This window comes from Scyliorhinus canicula, chromosome 2 (genome assembly GCF_902713615.1).
Source record: "Scyliorhinus canicula chromosome 2, sScyCan1.1, whole genome shotgun sequence".
Classification (NCBI taxonomy): domain Eukaryota; kingdom Metazoa; phylum Chordata; class Chondrichthyes; order Carcharhiniformes; family Scyliorhinidae; genus Scyliorhinus; species Scyliorhinus canicula.
In genome coordinates this window covers 190621320-190641822 of record NC_052147.1, presented here as the reverse complement: position 1 = coordinate 190641822, position 20503 = coordinate 190621320, and the positions used below count along the sequence as shown (strand labels likewise).

The following is a 20503-nucleotide window of genomic DNA, read 5'->3' as shown; positions in this document are numbered from 1 at the left end:
TAATACAAGTTTTTGTAATTATTAACACTATTTGCAACAATATACTGTTTAGAAAATCAATATTCCAATATAACACTGATTAGTTTGGTAACATTTACGTTCATTACAGTTGCAAATAAAGCATTAATGCTCTACTGATGCATTCAATGTTGTACAATCACCAAATTTAAGAAATAAAGTACCCTTTTATGTTCATGAACAGGTCTTCTGCGACTTTGTGAACATGGAACACTTCATCTCTGAAGAGGGCAAGACAGGAGCTGCTCTGCAGGGCAATCTTCCACAGGCTTAGTGCAGCTGCATCTGAGTTCAGGTTTCCATGGCACAGGATAAAACCAACTAATAAAAATGGAAAAATATCTTTATAACATTTGCATCAACCACAATTCAAAATGTTTTGCATGACAACAGTTTGTATTTATAAAGCGCCTCTGATGTAATAAACCATCCCAAGATGCTTCACAAGAGCATCATAAAGCAATGCTTCACACCGATCCACACAAGGGAATAATCGGCCAGATGGCAAAAAAATTGTTTAAAGAGGCAGGCTTTAAAGAGCGTCTTAAAGGAGTAAAGTGAAGTTTAGGGATGGAATTTAACAGCTTAGGATGTATGCAGACAAAAGGCAAGGCCAGTATTGGTGGATCAATTTACAATCAGGAATGGGCAGCATGGTAGCACAAGTGGATAGCACTGTGGCTTCACAGCACCAGGGTCCCAGATTCGATTCCCCGCTGGGTCACTGTCAGTTACGTTCTCTCCGTGTCTACGTGGATTTCCTCCGGGTGCTCCGGTTTCCTTCCACAGTCCAAAGACGTGCAGGTTAGGTGGATTGGCCATGTTGAATTGCTCTTAGTGTCCAAAAAAAGGTGAGATGGGGTTATTGGGTTACGGGGATAGGGTGGAAATGAGGGCTTAGTGTGGGTCGGTGCAGACTCGATGGGCTGAATGGCCTCCTTCTGCACTGTATGTTCTATGGTCTATGTTCATTGTGAAGATATCTTGGATGGCCGAGGGGTTGGAGCAATTACAGAGATCGAAAGAAGTGAGGCCATGCATGGATTTGAAAAAGGATGAGAATTTTCATATTGAGGCTTTACTTGACCAGTACGTTTTTCAGTCAGGGGCAAGCTTGGTCACTGGGCACTGAACCAGCAATTGGTGCGAGTATGGGCATGAGCAGCCAACTTTCAGATGACCTCAAGTTTAGCGACAGTAAAATGGGAGGGGCCAACTACAGGTTTGTTGGAACATTGGAGAAATAAGAAATATTTTGCAGTATGACATAAATCAATGCCACCTGTTTTATCACCAAGTCAAATAAATTTCCTTTAATTGAGGTAGGACATAATTATTCACCCCAATGGAAAGGATCCTCCATCCCAAGCAGATAATGGAAATTGCAAAATATCTTAAACATCAATGGAATAAACAATGACTGACCAGCTGCTTACAGGAAATAAGAGTGTATATTTTTGATTACACTCTTCTCAAATCTTTTGGTTATTATTCTTTAGTTGACAAAGGGTTGAACAGAAATTGAACACGAGGGGACCATTGTTGAAAAATAAAGCGACTACCTTTGAACATCTGATCATATTGCATTTATTTCAATTGCTCTGATTCTCAAGTTCTTTTCCACTCTCCTTATATTGTCCCTCCAAAATCTCCCCGAGCAGCATGGGAAAGCTCAATGCTGCTTCTCAAAATGCAATTCACTAGTCCATCCTTCCCATGAAAACTGTTGTGTGTGAGTAAATATGCAGATAATGTAGGTTTCAGATGTCAGGACTGCAGCAATTTTTAAAAAGACTCACTATCAAAATTGTTCTTAGGTTTGACTGTTAAACTAGAGTTAATCTGTTTAATTGACCAACACACAGGAAGCTGTTGGTAGGCGTCAAGTACAATCTAACTGTGGTGGGGGGGGGGGGGGGGGGGGAGTGTCCCATTGTCTGATTTAAGAAACAGCCTTGCCAGTAATGGAATAGGAAGCACTCCATCGTTCATCACACCTACATTAAATCTGATTGGGTGTGTCTGGTGCAGACAGTGGTTTCAAATTAGAGGTAGCTTATTCCCTCGACTTGATACTTAATCAGCTCAAAACTTTCCTGCTCGTCCTCAAACAAATGCAATACGTACACTTAACAAGTCTAAATCTTATTTCTGACTTGACATGGGAAAATTGCAGTACGATTATGACTGGTTGCTATACATAAGTTAGAACAGAAAATTGAGCATTTATAGAATAGATTTTTCAATCGAAATTGTCTTGCATGCAGAATATTCATATCTATAAATTCCAAACATTTCTTCATTCATAACTACCATTAAATGCAAGTCTCACAATTAGGCCAAATTGTAGCCAAATTATAAACAAACTTTATATAGTCTCGCTTCATAATTAAAACATTAGGATAAACTATGTTTATATGACTCTCATATGTAACCCAACATAATCTGTGCATCAAAAAATGACATGAAAAATTAAAGATGACGGAATTCCATTGATTTAATTTTGAAGAGAAAATACTGCTTCTGTATAGTTAATAACTTAGGTAGGATAGAAACTATTTTGCCCAAGACACAAAGATGGGTGGTACTGTAATCAGTGTCAAAAGAATTGATAAATTAAAGGATATTAATAAATCAAGTGAATGGGTAAAAGTGTAGCTAATGAATTCCACTGTACGCATGTGTGAGGTTTCCCCACTTTGGATCTAAACAGGATAAAACAGGATATTTTCCAAATGAAGAAGAGCTAGACACAATGGAAGAATAAGGGGCTTGAGGATATATGTATATAGAGTAATATACCATGGGCAGGTAGAGAAAGTAATCAAAAAGGCTAATGGAATGCTGGTCATTATATCGCGGGGACAAGAATACAAGGGGTGAGAAGTTATGCTGCAGCTGTAGAAAGCCATGGTTACACCATACCAGTAGTGTGTTCAGTTCAGGTACTAATCTTGCAAAGGGAGTCCAACATTCATGATAACTAGACTCTGAAATTGAAATTACAAAGTGAGGGTACACAAAGCTAGGGTTGTACACCCTGGAATTTAGAAATTAAGACACTTGGATCAAAGTTTACAGCTTATTCAGGAGAACTGATAGGGTAGATATAAATCAAAATAAACAATGTACATTAGTTGAGAATTCTAAGACAAGGGGAGCTCGTTCTAAAAATTAGAGTCAAGTCTTTCAGCAGTAAAGTTAAGCATTACTGCTGCATCCAAATGGTGGTGTAAGTTTAGAACTCGCATCTGCAAAACACAACTGATGCTAGGTCAATTGTTTTTTTAAATCTCAGATTGCTAAAATTGTTTGCCCAAGGTATTAAACGATATGAAGAGTTAAATCATAAAATCAATCAAGATCGCATTGAATGGCAGAGGAACTAAATGCCTACTGTCCTGGTAGAGTTACTAGGTTCCATGATGAATTTATCTAGTCCAGGCGAGGTCACATCATACATCCAATACTTACAAACAATCCATTTCTCCATAGTGTCCAAAGAGAGATATTCACATGGCATCTGAAATAATAAAGCAAAAAATTGGTTTTGAAAAACAAGTTAAGTTACTTAAAACAACATTTTCTGGATGTATACAATTTATTTTACCGTGTCAGATTGTGCAGGATTAAGCATGGTGCTGGGAGCACTGATTAGGCTTAATAACTGTGCATTTCTCCATTGTTCTGCTGAAAGGTTCCGTCGAGGGTATACCATCTGGAGTGAAATTAGTGCATCTGACAAAGACTTGGAAGGAGGAGAAAGATAAACAGCAATAAGGTAACTTTCGACATGAGCTTTGGAAAAATAAGACAATAATTAACAACACAGTTTGTATAGCATTTTTAACATCATAAAACCTCACAAAGTGCATCATAAAACAGAAGGGGCCATGCCACATAAGGAAATATTTGGTCAATTTGGTCAAAGAAGTAGGTTTTAAGGAATTTCTTAAAGGCAAAATGTAAATGCAAGAGAAGCAGAGGTGTAGAGGGTGATTTCCAGAGCTAAGGGCAAAGGTAACTGAAGATGCAGCCATCAATGGTCGAGCAATTAAAATAAGGGATGTCCAAGGTGCCAGAAGTAGACAAACGTAAATATCTCAGGGAGTCGTGGGGCAGAAGGTTACAAATGGAGACGAGTGAGGCCATAAACGGAAAGAAACAAGGATGAGAATTTTAAAGCAAGGGTGGTGGTGAAGTGGATGTCATCGCCATGCATGTGCAAACTAACACTGTGCTTTTATGATAGTGTCACAGGATGTAGATGTGAAATATGAGAGGACCATGGATAGATCCTTGGAAGTAATGGTGCAGGAATGGGAAGAGAAACAATTGCAAGTGATACTCTGGCTATGATTAGATAGGTAAGAATAGAGCCAGATGATAGCTGTCCCACCCAACTGTCCAACAGTTGAGAGGCACTGGAGGAGGATGGTGTGATCAACCGAGTCAAAGGCTGCATATGTCAAGAAGGATTAGGAATAGTTTTCCTTTGTCACAATATCATACGATATAATTTGTTCTTCCATACTGTAGCGGGAGGAAATATGATAGGAGAGATTCAAACATTTGAGTGCAGTGAAAGATGACGTCAGATTTAGAAGGTGACAACACATTCAAGGACTTTGGAAAGAAAAGTTTGGGTGGGAGTTTGCAAGGATGATGGGGCCAATGGGAGTTTTATTTTAGGAGAAAGGTGATGAGGGCAAATTTACAAGGAGAGAACTGTTAACAACACTGGCTATCATGGGGACAAGGAAGGGGATTTGGGTGGCTAGCAGTTTGAGAGAATAGTCAAGTACCAGTAGATGGGTCTCATGACAAGATTGAACTCTGAGGAAGCAGGCGAGGGACATAGAAGAGAAACTAAAGACATACAAGTTCAGGCTAAGGCAGAGGGGATTTGGGCTACTGGGAGAGAGAAACACAGCAGAGGCAACTGATTGTAAAATCCCAACCTTTGTGGCAAAGAAGTCCTTGCACTTATTGTTGGAGACGAGGGTAAATGAGACAGAGCAGAGGTTTAAGGTGACAGATTGCGTTCAAGAAAAAACACTTAAACCCCAAAGGTTAACAGTTGTTTTAAATCTTAAAGGAAAATGCCACCTCTCTCATCTTACCTTACTATGTGGTACAAATTCTTCCATCATTTTCTTTAGTGGGTTCTCATAATCTACAATCATCTGGCCAAGTCTTGGATATTCCCGATCACTGTCAGAAACATATATGGGCTGTTTTCAATGACAAGTTAACCAGCTTTCAGATAAAAGAGCAACATTTAACACACCAGATAACCTCCTTTCAAGATGTTCCTCATTTCAACAAGACATGTGTTTCACAGCTGGTGTGCAAAAAATAAAATTCAGTAATGAGGCAAATAATTATATCAATGTAATTTGTACTTACTACATATCTCCACTCACTGACAAATTAACCATGTTATGATGCATTTCACAGGAAGCTAGGCAGGTATGAGGAAGAAAGAAACAGATAATATGTTGATGGGGTTAGATGAAGCACAAACACCAGCATGCACTGGTGGGACTAAATGGTCCATTTCTGTGCTGTACCTTCTTTTTTGCCATTTGGAACCAACACCAACATGCCAACTGAAGTCTGAGTGAACAACTTTGCTACAATGAGAATTGCTGTTGTGTTCCCAACCACGTGAGGCCCTGCAATGTTAATCCTATTATGCTCAGAGGGTCTGTGTTTTTAGATTTTAGCTCATATGATATTCATTAGCCACCAATGTATTCCAGGAGTGTTGTTGCCAAAAATTCTCCATCAACTGATGCTGGCCCATTTTCAAGATTAACTAGTGCTATTGAGTGTTCAGGAATGTCTTTGTCAATATACTGTCCCATTGTGCACTTTTGAGGCTGACAGTATTCTTTACAAATCAGTGTTCTCAGCTGGTCGGGGCATTCTCTGTGCGGGATGTCAAAATTCCTATTACTTATTTGAACAACTCTTCAAATAACATTCCAAATAACATGACTGCAACAGTGAATGATTGTTGCTCTGCTATGAGAATGGGGATGGGAAAGATATCAGCCATGATTGAATGGTGGAGCAGACTTGATGGGCCGAGTGGACTAATTCTGCTTCTATGTCTTATGGTCTTAGGTAGTGCACTACTTTCAGCTGAACGTATATACTGGACAAATGAAATTTGACTTGCTTTCTCATGTGTCCAAATAGGAACAGAAATGTTGTTTTGTTCCAGAGGTTCAGGTAATAGTAAGAAGTATTACAGCACCAGGTTGAAGTCCAACAGGTTTATTTGGAATCACTAGCTTTCGGAGCATAGCTCCTTCATCAGGTGAATCCCTTGCTCCCAGCCACCATAAATCTTTGAATAACATCTAACCACGAAAACATTGCCTGGCCTATTTTGGATTCAACACATTTGCAAAATATAAAGAGCAATTGGAATCAATTTAAACTACAACTACACTTTGAGGAGACTGCAACTTGGCTCCAATTCAACATTGAAGGATGCAACGAGAGGCAGCAAGGAGAAAAAAAACTGAGGCAACGATGCAGTTCCAAGAATTTTACAGAAAGTGGGTAGAGACAATACTTGTCATGCTACGTCCATTGAGTTCTCATTTAAATATTGCTTTATGCCTTTTGTGTTAAGTCCTTCACGAATAACATCAATATATAGCATAACAATTCTTTCAAATTTGGATACAAACCAATCATGTAATTTATTGGGCAGAAGGTTATCATTTATTCGATTTTTCGTATTACAAACTGAACAAGCAGCAAATTTGGAATTGTCACCAGAATAAATCAGAAACGGAAATAAGAAAACATGAGTACACTTGCAATTGTAAGCTATCACAAGACTTCTGACCAAAATACCCAGAATGTGTCATCTCCACCTTCCCATATGACAAAATCAAAATCTAATAACGCCACTTCAAAACTGTGTGCACACATATCACATCAAACATGTATCATAATAGGCAAATGTTTAGTTGAACTACTACAAATTAAAAATTGGATTCACCCATCAATATATATGACTGCGAAGTGCACACAGCAACATAAATAAGCATTCCATAAATATAAACCCAGTTCCATTGAGTTAAATTTGGTGCAAGAAAAGGAATGTGACATTGCTGAAAAAAAAGACATGTCAAAGCTTTTTGCCTTGCACTCCTCAGTACACTTTGCAAAAATATCAAAGGTGAAACAAGCAATGACACTGTAATGAGAAGAGAGTGCTGACTGGTTGGCAAGTGGAGTCTGATTAGTGGAGGCATTGGCATGGAGAATGTACCAGGTGATGATGACTGACAGTTCAGTCCCAAGTTTGAAATTGAAACCAGGCAGCTTTACCTGACTGGTCAAGGAATTGCCCTGAGGAATTAATCATCAAATGGCTGTCATTTATTTTGTTTAGCGGTTACAGGTCAACTGTGTACATATTTTTAACAACAGGTTTATTTGGAATCACTAGCTTTCGGAGCATAGCATTGGGCCATTTTGTGCCCCATGTATTAATATATGTCACTTCCAGTGTACGCAAATATGCCACACCTTGAGCTCAACTGACCAGCTTAAATTGACTGACGATGTAATTCTTAGTGCACTTCGGATTATTAAGCAAATGTTCAACAGCGGTGTAACAACTAATGTTGGTTACTTCTGAGTTTTGCAAGCAAGAGCTGGTTGGGTAAAGCCTGTACCCTCCGGCTGGGACATTCTGGTTGATACAATCTGCCAGTCTTTGGGACGTATGGCCTACAAACCTTGCATCACACTAGCACGGAAATTTACCTACCATATTACTCATTTGTGCGAGAAGCAGAAAATCTTTTTGGCTTGAAAGCAGCATCCTGTTAGTGCCGAACAACAATCACGTTGCTACTTCAAAGTAATAGCATGAAACAGCTAGCTTCACTTGTTGCTCAAATCTTAGCTAGATTATCCTGGAAGGGCAAAGTGTGAGGTAGACTGGGCACTTTTTAGGCCTTATGCCTGCTCAGGTTTTGGTGTGATACACAGCTCAAAATAATCGGATCAGGGTCGCCATTATCCCGCAGAATGCCTTTGATGCGCCCTATTTCAGCATCAGTCAACATCACCGAGTACATTCTCCATGGCAATGCCTCTATTATTCAGAGTCCACTTGCAAACCAAGCAGCACTCTTCACATTATAGCATAAGGTGCTGTTTCCCCCTTATACTGGCATTCTTGCAAAGTGTCCTGATGAGCGCATGATGAAAAGCTTTAAATGTAACACATCTTGCGCAATCCACGGCATTCATGACAGAATAACTACCAAGACAACAAACTCAATGAACATGCTGTTAAATGTATTTTATTACAAACATGTATCAAAACAGGTTACAGCAAATAAACACCCCAGGAAACATACTTCCACCAATCACTATACAGTCTGTACAGATTTTTCCCCTTTTTCACCCCCCCCCCCCCCCCCCCCTCATCCCCCTGCAACGAACCGCTCCTCAAATCACGAACATCCCCACCTTTTCTCAAAGCCCCGGCTGAGCTCCCTTAGCTCATACTTTATTTTCTCCAACCACAGGAAATCGTACAGGTCACCCAACCATGCAGCTACCTCTGGTGGTGATGCAGACTGCCATTCCAGCAAAATTCGCCGCCATGCAATCAGAGAGGCGAAGGCCATGACATCGGCCTTCACCCTATCCATGAGCACCGGCTTCTCTGAAACCCCAAATATTGCCACCGAAGGGTCCAGGTCCACCTCCGCCACGACCCTGGCTAAGACCATGAACACTCCCGCCCAGAATCTTCCCAATTTTTAACAATCCCAAAACATGTGCACATGATTCGCTGGCCCCTACTCATACCTCTCACACTCATCTGCTACCCCCTGAAAGAACCCACTCATTCTTACCCGAGTCATGTGCACCCTGTGCATCACCTTAAACTCTATCAGGCTCATCCTTGCACAAGAGGTCCCGTTTACCCTTTGCAGTGCCTCACTCCATACTCCCCAATTGATCTCCCCTCCCAACTCCGCTTCCCATTTCACCTTGATCTTCACCACCTGCTCATCTCCCTGCTCCCCGGCCACTTGTATATATCCCCAATTCTTCCCTCCCCTTCCACATCTGAAAGCAGCAGTCGCTCCAGCAGGGTGTACCCCGGCAACCTCGGGAACCCCCCCTCCAGACCTTTTGCGCAAAGTTCCTAGAACTCACTACCCCTCAGCAGCTCTACCCTCTCCCTTAGCTCCTCCAGACTGATGAACCTTCCTCCAAATACAAGTCCCTCACCTTGACCAGCCTCAATTCCCTCCGCCTCCTGTATACACTATCGATCCCCTCGGCTCAAACCGATGATTCTCGCACAACGTCATTAGCACCGACATCTCTTCCATCCTAAAATGCCTCCTCAGCTGATTCCATACCTTCACCATGGACTACACCACTGGGCTCCCTGAATACCTACGAGGAGCCATTGGCAATGCTGCTGTCATTATAGCCTTCAACATGCTGTTAAGACCAATAAATTAAACTAATATTCACTAAAAGAATTTGTTCAATAAAAGGTATCTGTTTAATCTAATTTACTACTCACCAGTAATTTAAGAGCCCATGTCATTCTAGTCATATTTTTAAAAGATTCTGCTCACAGTATTAAGGTTACTTAACAACTGTTCTCTCAACTGCGAAAACATACACTATGCGAGCAAAATTCAAGATTCCAAATACAGATTAATGCTCACCTAGCTCCATGCAGCATTTCATGTGCATAATTGTACAGGCCGACAATTGCTTTCCGTTCTTCAATCCGAGACACCATTATCATTAGTGTTGTGTAGGTCACAACCAAGTCCAAGTAGTTTTTGGTTAAATCAAAGTTGACAGTCTGGGTGCAGAGGGAGAATGAAATGCAATCAACTCAAAAATAATGCAACTTCTATTGAAAATTATTGTAAACTTCTGAAAATACTTACAATATCAAAAAAAACTTGACAGGCATCAATAGTGTTTAGCAGTTCACTCACATGATCCTATAGGGGAAACAATTTGTACAAGTGACATAATTATTGATAAATATGATGAAAAGAAAAGGGACTGAGAATTCTGGAGGCATAACCAAGACCATGAAATTGGTTGAAAGTTGTGCAGCAACAGGATATGGTAGTTAAAATGCAAAACAATCTCCGCCTAAATAAGAATGCATGGGCATGCAAGAACAGAAAGTTGTTCCACAACGAACAAAAACCAGGACTAATGCTACATGCTCATGCAGCCAGAACAAAATGATAGGACTATCCAGCCAGACATATAGGAAATTCAACTGACAACGTAGTGTTATGCACAAAAAACAGAGTAAATGAAACACAAATAGGACGACAGGTAAAACCATCACACATGTTGCAGGAAAGGTCATTAGGCGAACTTCATTCTTATTTTTTTCGAAAGAGATTATAGGGTAACCCAATTGGCTAATATGAAGTTAACATTAAAATATTTAAGGTTTTATTAGCAAACAAATAACTAGATAAAACTATTCTAACAAAACAGTTTGTTTAAACAATAATAACTAGTGCAGCCTTGTCCAAGCAGCTTCTTTAAATAGTCAATAGGTGACTAGAATAGCCCCACCGCTCATGCCATAATTTTCTCAGGACAAAATAGAGCAGCTGTATGGATGCAGCATATTAGTCTTGTCAGCAAAGGTAGGAGTTAGGCAGGAACGAATAGATATCAGAGCAGTGAATAATTTGTAAATGGAAGAGGAACAAATCCAACAGAAGCAGAGCCAGGTAATTTACATGATAATGGCTGAAACAATTGAGATTTAAACATGGGGGGGGGGGGTTAGAGAAATATCAGCAAGCAATATTTAAATTTATTTTACATATGAATATCCTTGCCCATGTAAAGCATTTGAGGCATGGTGCTGTTAAAAAAGAGAAGGCCCTATATATCCATGTGGGAGTCTAGTTCTTAAATTCTCAAGTTTGATCTTTTAGTAAATGAAGTCCAGAGAACAGAAGTGACAAATCACTGAACAAAACAACAATGTGACCTCTATTCATTAAGTGGAATACCCAACAATGGACAGTAATTCCACAAAACAGTGGGATTCAGCTCTCCTACTACCAAGTAGGGAAAGGTTTTATACCATACTACTGAGCCCAGCCTATAAAGGAAGCCGAATGTTCAGTGCCTAAATGAACCATCGGCTGAGGCATTATTTTGACATGAGCAATTTGATCAGAAGAGATTCACAATGGGGAGGTGAAGCTACAAGGATGTTGACATACAAGCCAACCTTCAAAGCTTTGGAAAATACCTCCAAACAAACATAAAATTTGGGGTTGCCTTATATAACTATAAAAATGAAGCATGGCATGGGTGGTCACCATTTTAAAATGCCATTGGCATTCGGTGCAAAGAGTAGGTGCGTCTTAAACTCCCATGTACCTTTGCAACACAGCCTGTATTTCCTGTATGATCACTTATGTCCAGTTATAAAGGTAAAGATAAGGGGTGGGACAAAGTCATCCAGACTTCAAACGTTAACTCTTTTCTCTCCACAGGTGCTGTCAGACCAGCTGAGATTGACCAGTATTTTTTGTTTTGTGTGAAAAATCAATGGGACATGTCATGGCTGAAAAAGGAGCTCAACTTATGCACTGAATAAGTTCATAAACATAATTTTTAGGGCCAAGAACAAGGGGTTGTTTTATACATTAGTTGACAGATGCCCATGATTTGCAGTAATTGAACATTTGGAACATCTTTACATACAGTTACTTAAATGAATCTGCACATTTAATAGGTCATGTATTTACTACCTTAAATTCCATGACATCGACAAATGTAAAGTAATAAAGTGCCAGGTTCTTCAAAATTTCCTGTTTCTCCTTATGTAGCTGTGACAGCTGTTGCTAAAAGAAGAAAAAATATTTTTACTAGACAACCAACGTTTACTGAATCCTCAATTTGAGGCAAACTAACATTAATGATACTGTTACAGCACTAGAATCTGCAAGGCCAGTAGCTACTTGGAGTGATGCAGTGAAGTTAAACAGCCGGCGGGCGCCACATTGCTCTACTCATCCAAATGCCAACTCAGTAGTTTATATTAGCAAAAGGCTGATTCCACTCATTTGTTTGTTAGCATGAAAAGCTTTAAAATACAACCATAAAAATTAACAAAGGTTTGTTGCACATTGGTTGTGCAGTTCCTGTAGCCAGTGAACTAATATAAAATATTTCCTGTGGTTTCAACCCAGCTGCTAAAACACAATCAAAACAATACTCCCGTTTATGATGCGAGTGTTGCATCTCTGCAACATCGTTAACACACTGACAAAACTAGCTATATAAAAGATCCATAACAAAAATCAATGTCTTTACTCGAATTGACAGAAGACAGTTGAACCTTTTTGCATCTTTCATTATTTTATGCAACAGCATAACTTGGTCGCTAGGAAAGCAAACTATCCTGGAATGAGAACATTTATACTGGCATTTCGGTTATATTTTCATTAGAGAATTAGATATTTTATAGATGAACCTTATTGACAGGCAGCCAAGATTAACAGAGCAGCCTTTTAAAAAATATATTGCTTCCACTTAGTGCCTTTAACAAAAATCTAGCACCAAGTTTGCCCAAAATGTGCTCAGTCCAACCAAGCATCTAACCCCATACTCCATAAAACGCTACACAAAGTATCCATTGTATGAATAGCACTAGCAGAAACCTACCAGAACACTGAATGGGTAAATGCCTCCTCATTAATTACAAGTTTTTTTTAAACCAAGTTTACTTTGGAAGACAAGGAACAAGAATATTCAGATCCAGCCTTACAGTTTAACGACAGAATTTACAGACTTTTAAAGAACAAAACGCAGTTTAATGCCAATAAATTTAAATCCAAATATGGAAATATTCCACATTTCAGTTTTTTAAAAAAGCTACTATTCCGCCTGGCTAGATCTGCATATACCTGTATTTTAAAAACAAAAATTAATTTAATTGGCAACATTTTGATTTGCTCAATGGAAAATGTGGTCCTTTAATGCATTGTTCTATGTGCCCATCCCTATAGTGCTGAAGCACTACAATAAAACAGAGACAATGCAATAAGTACCTCATATCAACCTTTATAAAGTATAAGGTACAGCATTACACTACTTGAGGAAATATCATATTTGTCGTTCCAACTATCTTTCAAATGAAACGTGAAATTTACACAAAAGAAAATGATTTATACAGCTGAAGATACAGAACACCCGGCACTGTTATCCCTAAAGTTCTAGGTTTTAGTAACCAAGTGTTTTTTTAAAGCATTTTGCAATTAACTTCTGGATGCCAGCTAAAACAGATACTACAAATTTCAATCTATGATGCAGTAGGAGGCAGTTGGAATCAAGAGATTAAACAGCAGAGCAACTACTATAAAGTAAAACACTGCAGATACGAGAAATCTGAAATAAACAGAAAATGCTGAAAATACTCCGCAGGATAGACAGCATCTGTGGAGGAAAATAGCTAATGTTTCAGGTCAATGACTCTTCTTCAGAATGAATCAATATCCTATTGGCCAACATTAACTCATTGTAATACTCTGGTCAGCTACAGTTTCCAAATTGCCAACTGAGCAAACACGAGTGCAAATACTGCAATTTGTGTCAAGATACAGTTTGAAATACTCAATCTAAACTGACAAAAAGGCGGGGGCGGCACGGTGGCGAGCACTGCTGCCTCACAGAACCAAGAAGCCGGGTTTGATCCCGGCCCGAGTCACCGTCAGTGTGGAGTTTGCACATTCTCTCAGCGTCTGTGCGGATCTCACCCCCACAACACAAAGATGTGCAGAGTAGGTTGATTGGCCACGCTAAATTGCCCCATAATTGGAAAAGAATGAATTGGGTACGTTAAATTTATTTAAAAAAATAAAATGACAAAAAAGCACATCAATAAGCATTACTCAGCCATTCTAAGATTTTTCAATTACTGGAGGTTATACACAGCAAGAGAATCCACACTTACCAAATTATCCAGGTAAAGTCAAGTTAAGCATGCAAAGAAAATTGAAAGACAGGATGTAAAATTATCATTTTAAAGCTTAGTCTTGCTACACTATAGCAGAACTAAGCAAATCACATATCAGTGGCTTACACTTGAACTTGCTTTTTACTGGAAGGGGAATAATGCTTCTCTATAAATAATGCCAAGGCTATTGGCAAGAGGGGACCTCAGAGTCACGGTCACAGTGAAATCAGAATTTTATCCCCCTTTAACATGTCAGCTTTGTTTATTCATCACCACCAGAAAAGCATTGGTCAAATAGAGTTTGTGAAATCGAAAACTGCACCAAATCTGTGGAAAGATTGAGCTTGATGTCCCAGATAGACCCAACATTTTTTAGATGGAAGAGAAAAAAAGATGACTAAACCAAAACAAATTTTACACAACAACACTGATATACCAAAGCAAGATAACAAGAATTCTTAACTACACATTAATGTTGTAAAAATCATAAAATCTAATAGCTGGATTGAAGCTCAACAGCTTCCATGATGTTATCAACATGGAATACCATGATAGAATAAATGTCATGGTATCCCAACTATTCCTTCATTGGGACGGTTGGGGAGAGAGTTCTAAGAGCAGGTGCTGAAGACAGAGTTGAGACAGGAGTGAGAAAAGTCTGTTATCAGAGCAGTCAGGGAAATTGCAAGGGATGTCAGGAAGAGTGCTGAGTTAGTGAGTGGGGAAAGAATTGGAATACCAGTTTGAAGGCCCGGGGGGCTGTGATAAATGTTGGAAAGGCTTTTCTTTCCCCTTCCTCCCAAACAAAAACATGTTCTGTCAACTCCATGGAGGCCAAGGACCTGTCACTGCCTATCAGCATAAATTTGGCTGGATTGCTCCCCAGCAACCAAGAATTCCTCTGCTTCTCAAGAGATATAATTTATGCAGTAACTTAAAGCTGATAGTGCAATGCTGTAACTATCTCCACTGACCTGCTCCTTTATCTTAGAAATACGTGAACAATTAATAATACAATCCCCCAGATACAGATCAATTAAACTGATCAGCAAAAAACCAGAGGCCGGCTCTGGAATATCTCATGACAATCAGCCAGAGTCTCGCTACAATGCAGGTCATGATCTGAACTTCTATCAAGTGGCCCATTGCAAGAGTTTCATGAGGGCCTAGTTTCGCTCCACCATGGCCATTGCTGCCTCAAAAGGAGGAGGAGCCTGTGACCCCAGTTGCTTCAGCAGCAACCCCACATATTGGGAACCCCGGACAATGGACTATAAATGCATTCCGGACGATCAAAAAGATATGCATGAAATCCCTTCTACTAATACTACGAGAAACTGAGGGTACACGATTCTGGGTGCATTGCTTTGAAGCAGTAGTCCAAGTCGGAGAGAGAGGAAGGTGGTGAGAAGAATGATGGCAAGGGAAGAGTTGAGGTGGCAATAAGAGTGCAGAGACGGAGGGAGAGAGAGAAATTTTTATCTACTATGCTTAATATCCAAACTAATATATCCTAATGCCCCACAAGCTTCTTCCCAATTTTAAATTGCACTCTAATCTTGTTCATAACACTATCTCTTGCCAACCCACTGGAACAGGAGGTCGGTGCCACTGACGTCATTGCCGTGGAATGTAACTCCGAGAAGTGTGAGATGATGCATTTTGTGAGGACTAACAAGGCAAGGGTATATATAATGAATGGTAGAACACTAGTAAGTACAGGGGACCAGAGAGACCTTGGGTGCAGGTCTAAAGATCTCTGAAGGCAACAGGACAGGTAGATAAGGTGGTTAAGAAGGCATATGGGATACTTGCTTTTATTAGCCAAGGGTTACAATATTAGAGCAGGAACTTCCCGTACCGGCCTCCCCGAATAGACGCCAGAATGTGGCGACTAGGGGCTTTTCACAGTAACTTCATTGAAGCCTACTTGTGACAATAGGTGATTATTATTATTATGATGGATCTGTATAAAATGCTCGTTGTGCTACAGCTAGAGTACTGTGTGCAGTTTCTGGTCGCCATACTACAGGAAGGATGTCGTTGCACTAGAAAGGATGCAGAGGAGATTCACCAAGATGGAGCGTTTTGGCTATGAAGAAAGACTGGATAGGTTCAGGTTGTTTTCTTTAAAGCAAAGAAGGCTGAGGGGAGACCTCATCAAGGTGTATAAAATTATGAGGGACAAAGATAGGGAAGATAGGAAGAAACCTTTTCCCTTAGTAGAGGGCTCAATACCAAGGGCATTGATTTAAGGTCAGTGACAGGGGATTTGAGGAACACCTTTTTCACCCAGGAGGGGGTTGAGAATCTGGAACTCATAGGAACGTAGAAATTAGGAAAAGTAGGCAATTCAGCCCTTCGAGCCTGCTCCGCCATTCAATCAGATCATGGCAGATTGCTGCCTGGTCTCAAAGCCACCTCCCAACCTGTTCTCCATATCCCTTTAGCCCATTTTAAAATCAGAAATACATCTATCTCCTTGAAACCATTGGATGATTCCACCTCATCTCAGTTTTAAATCTATCACCTCTCAACCTATATCTGTGACCTCTCATTCTAGATTGCCCCACAAGGGGAAACATTTGGTCTACCTTTACTTTATCAATCTCTTGTAGTATTTTATATACCTCGATCAGATCCCCTCTCTCCCTTCTAAACTCCAGTGGGCATCAGCCCAAACTGTTTGATCTCGCCTCTTATGTCAACTCAATGCCTGAAAAGTGTGGAGGAGGCAGGAACCCTCACCGCATTTAGATAAGCACTTGAAATATCATTGTATAAACGGCTATGGACCATTTGCTGGAAATGGGATAAAAATAGATGGTTGATGGCTCACTTGGCTAAATCGCTGGCTTTTAAAGCAGACCAAGCAGGCCAGCAGCACGGTTCAATTCCCGTACCAGCCTCCCCGGACAGGCGCCAGAATGTGGCGAGTAGGGGCTTTTCACAGTAACTTCATTGAAGCCTACTCGTGACAATAAGCGATTTTCATTTCATTTCATTTTTCATAAATTAAAGAAAGACACTGCTTACAAAGAATTCCAGGAACTATTGGCTCACGGATGAAACAGTGAGTTGAATGGTCCTATTGCCCTTTCATTGAGCTGCAAGTATTACTGTTCCCTCTGCTGGTGTGGCTCAATTTCATTGTTCTTAGATGCAGGCATTACGAGTAGTCATGTCAAAAGCATTTTGAGCGCACGTTCAGTGAGTGCACCCCCTGCAATTGCAGTGGTAGCAAACACAGCCTGTTAATAACATTTCTCAAATTTTACAGTACCACTCTACAAAATTGTCAACATACAGCATGAAGATGCCCGCATGTTTTCCTTTACAATGTAGACAACCTATTTTTAGCAAAAGGTATCACTGAAAAGTATCAAACCATGGATGCATCAGCTCATAGAAGCACCAGACCATAGAAGTATTTGTTTAATTTGCCTTCTGCATCTGCTGCCTCTTTGAGTTTCAGAAAGACTTGAATATCGTCCGACAGAAACAGACCTTTGTGTCAAATAATTTACACTCTCATGAATACAGGATCAAAAGAGCTACAAAGATTTTGAAGATTACATTTCCAGCAATGGGAGAGGCCACTCTAACATCTGTATCACCCATTTTTCACAACTAATCTCACTTTTGCTTTGTAAATCACAACTGCAAGGGGTTTTTCAGTACAAATCCATCTATTTGACAAAATTGGTTGCCCAGTATCTGGTACTTCAGGATAAACTCCAAACTGTCCTCAACTAACTAATTTCCTCGGTTTTGCCTTTCATTTATCCTCAAGTTTACTGAAAGCCACTATAACTTCATAATCATGAAGATTCTGTTTCTATTTAGGTTATTACTGAAGTACTATTGAAGGGTCTTGGGTATGTGACCATTTTCTGCCAAGAAATTCGAGGCCCACTATCAGCACTTGCACATGCTTCCTTACTCTCCACTTTCAACCCATTCTGTCAGTCTATGGGCTTCAATTCTTTGTCATTATCCCCAACAATCAATGAATAGTTAAATGTGCCAGCAGCTTTTCCTGAACGTTCCACAATTATCATCATTCCATTCACTAGACTCCTCTGAAAAACATTCGAGCGGATGTTTTGAATAGATAGATAGCTCAGTCCTGTGTGACATGATCACTCACATTACCACTATCCAGTCCTGGGTCCATCATATTCTGTTTGTACCCCTGCACACAAAGCATTCAAATACAGAGGGAAAAAATTGAGTTACTGGAGTCATCTTCCAGATAAGGAGGGCTATCACACAACACTGAAAGCAACTTGGGATTTTGCCCAAACATCGAGGACTATACCCCAAACCCCAGAGTGAATTCTTTGCAACAAAATTCCCACATTTGGCTATTGTCAACATGTAATCTGATTATCAACTAAAATTTGATGCAGCATTTCAATGATCACTGCATGATTCCTTTGTCATCTTCAAACCTAAAGTAATCATTTTATATTTATTAACTTTCGTGAAGATAATATTTTAACCAATCTGTTTCTTAATCAATCTATTCCTCATCCCGTTAAAAGTCCACGATGGACATTTAACACAGGACTAAAATTCCTTTTGTGACCAGTAGAATTTGTTCAGATTCATCATTACCTTTATCCCGTTCCTCAGAATTCACTGTCATGTGGTATTTGAAGACCTGCCTCAGGCAGCAGTGGTGCAGTGGTTAGCACTGCTGCCTCAGGACCCGAGGATCCCGGTTCAGGCAGCACGGTGGCAAAGTGATTAGCACTGCTGTGTCAGGACCCTAGTTAAATCCTGGCCTCGGGTCGCTGTTTGTGTGGAGTTTGTACATTTTCCCCATGCCCGTGTGGGTCTCACTCCCACAACCCAAAAGAGATGCAGGGTAGGTGGATTAGCCACGCTAAATTGGCCCTTAATTGGAAAAAAAAGAATTGGGTACTGTAAATTTTAAGAAAAAATTTTTTTTTTTTTTAAAAAAGACCTGCCTCGTTACTTTGCGGCGAAGTATGATGCAGTGAACTACGAATCATGCTTATAAAACACCAAGTTTAACTGTACCCATGCCACTGCAGAGATCCATTCACCAATACAGTTTGTATTCTACTGTAATAGCTTTAGGTGCTTTCATCCTCATTCTGCCCATCTTTAATCCTTGTATCGTATTGATGCCCAAGTTTAGTATCTGAACCATTTGAAGTCTGGCAATCATTGAGAATCCTTTTAAGAACATAAGAAATAAGATGACGACACAGCCCATCGGCTCTGCTTTGCCATTCAGTGCAATCATAGCTGTTCCTGGGCTTCAGCTCCAATTTCCCACGCGTTCCCCATATCCCTCAATTGCCTGTGACACCAAAAAATGTCAATGCCATCCTTAAATGTATTCAAACGAAGAGGCATTCACAACTCTCTGGGTTGGAGAATTCAAAGATTCATATTCAAGTTAATAAATTTCTCATCTCAGTCTTAAATGTTCAGACCTTATCTCGAGACTGTGCCCCAGGTTTTAGATTCCCAGCCCAATGGAAAAGAAATCCCGAAGCATCTGCCAGTCAAGCCCCTTCAGAATTTTGCAGGTTCCAATGAGATCGCCTCTCATTCTTCTAAACTCCATAGAATACATGCCCAATTTACTTAGCCTCTCATTATGAGGCAACCCTCTCATCCCTGATGCCAATTTAGTGAACCTTCGCTGTAAGGCCTTCAAATAAAATAAATGCACTTAAACGTGGACACCAGAACTGCACACACTACTCCAGATGTGGTCTCATGAAAACCTTGCTACAGCTCTACAGGACTTATTTATTCTTGTACTCCAATCTCCTTGCAATAATGGCCAACATACCATTTGCCTTCCGAATTGCTTTGCTGCACGCTAACTTTCAGCAATGCATGTACCATCACACCCAAGTCTCTTTAAACATCAACACTTCCAAGTTTCTCACCTTGAAAAAAATATTCAGTGCTTCTATTCTTAGAACCGAAGTGAATAACTTCACACTTCCCTACATTAAACTCTATCTGCCATCTTGCTGCCCATTCATCTAACCTGTCTGCATTATTTTCTCCATGTCCTCCTCATAGCTTACCTTTCCATTTTGTTTGGTATCACCAGCAAACTTAGATAGATCTCTTCATCTAATTCATTAATTTAGATTGTAAATAGTTGAAGCCCTAGTGCTGATCCTTGCAATACACCACTATTCTCCGCCTGCCAACTTGAAGCAGCCCTATTTATGCCCACTCTTTCCTCTCCATTAACCAATCCTCTACCCATGCTAATATGTTACACCAACTCCATGAGCACTTTTTTCTATTAAACTTTTTGAATACCTTTTGGAAATTTAGGTATACTAAATCTTCATCAACCAGACTAGCTACATCAAAAAACTAAGTAAATTTTTCAAGCAGGATTTCAAAATCTTGCTGACTTGTTCTAATCATACTATGCTTTTCTAAGTGTCC

The 20503-nt window shown here is 40.0% G+C and overlaps 1 protein-coding gene across 8 annotated transcripts in view; it reads right to left on the bottom strand.

Annotated features, from left to right (window-relative positions):
- nckap1 (NCK-associated protein 1) overlaps positions 1–20503 on the bottom strand; it is a 256739-nt gene that overhangs the window by 147274 nt on the left and 88962 nt on the right. For 6 of the 8 annotated variants that reach the window (XM_038789224.1, XM_038789226.1, XM_038789228.1 and 3 more), the window contains 7 exons: positions 11841–11933; positions 9987–10043; positions 9756–9898; positions 5142–5232; positions 3629–3766; positions 3493–3541; positions 183–339 (listed from right to left, as the gene is read on the bottom strand). In XM_038789224.1, the coding sequence (XP_038645152.1) occupies positions 183–339; positions 3493–3541; positions 3629–3766; positions 5142–5232; positions 9756–9898; positions 9987–10043; positions 11841–11933 (728 nt within the window). The remainder of the gene's footprint in view (positions 1–182; positions 340–3492; positions 3542–3628; positions 3767–5141; positions 5233–9755; positions 9899–9986; positions 10044–11840; positions 11934–20503) is intronic. The other 2 variants (XM_038789225.1, XM_038789231.1) reach the window with 1 other exon arrangement.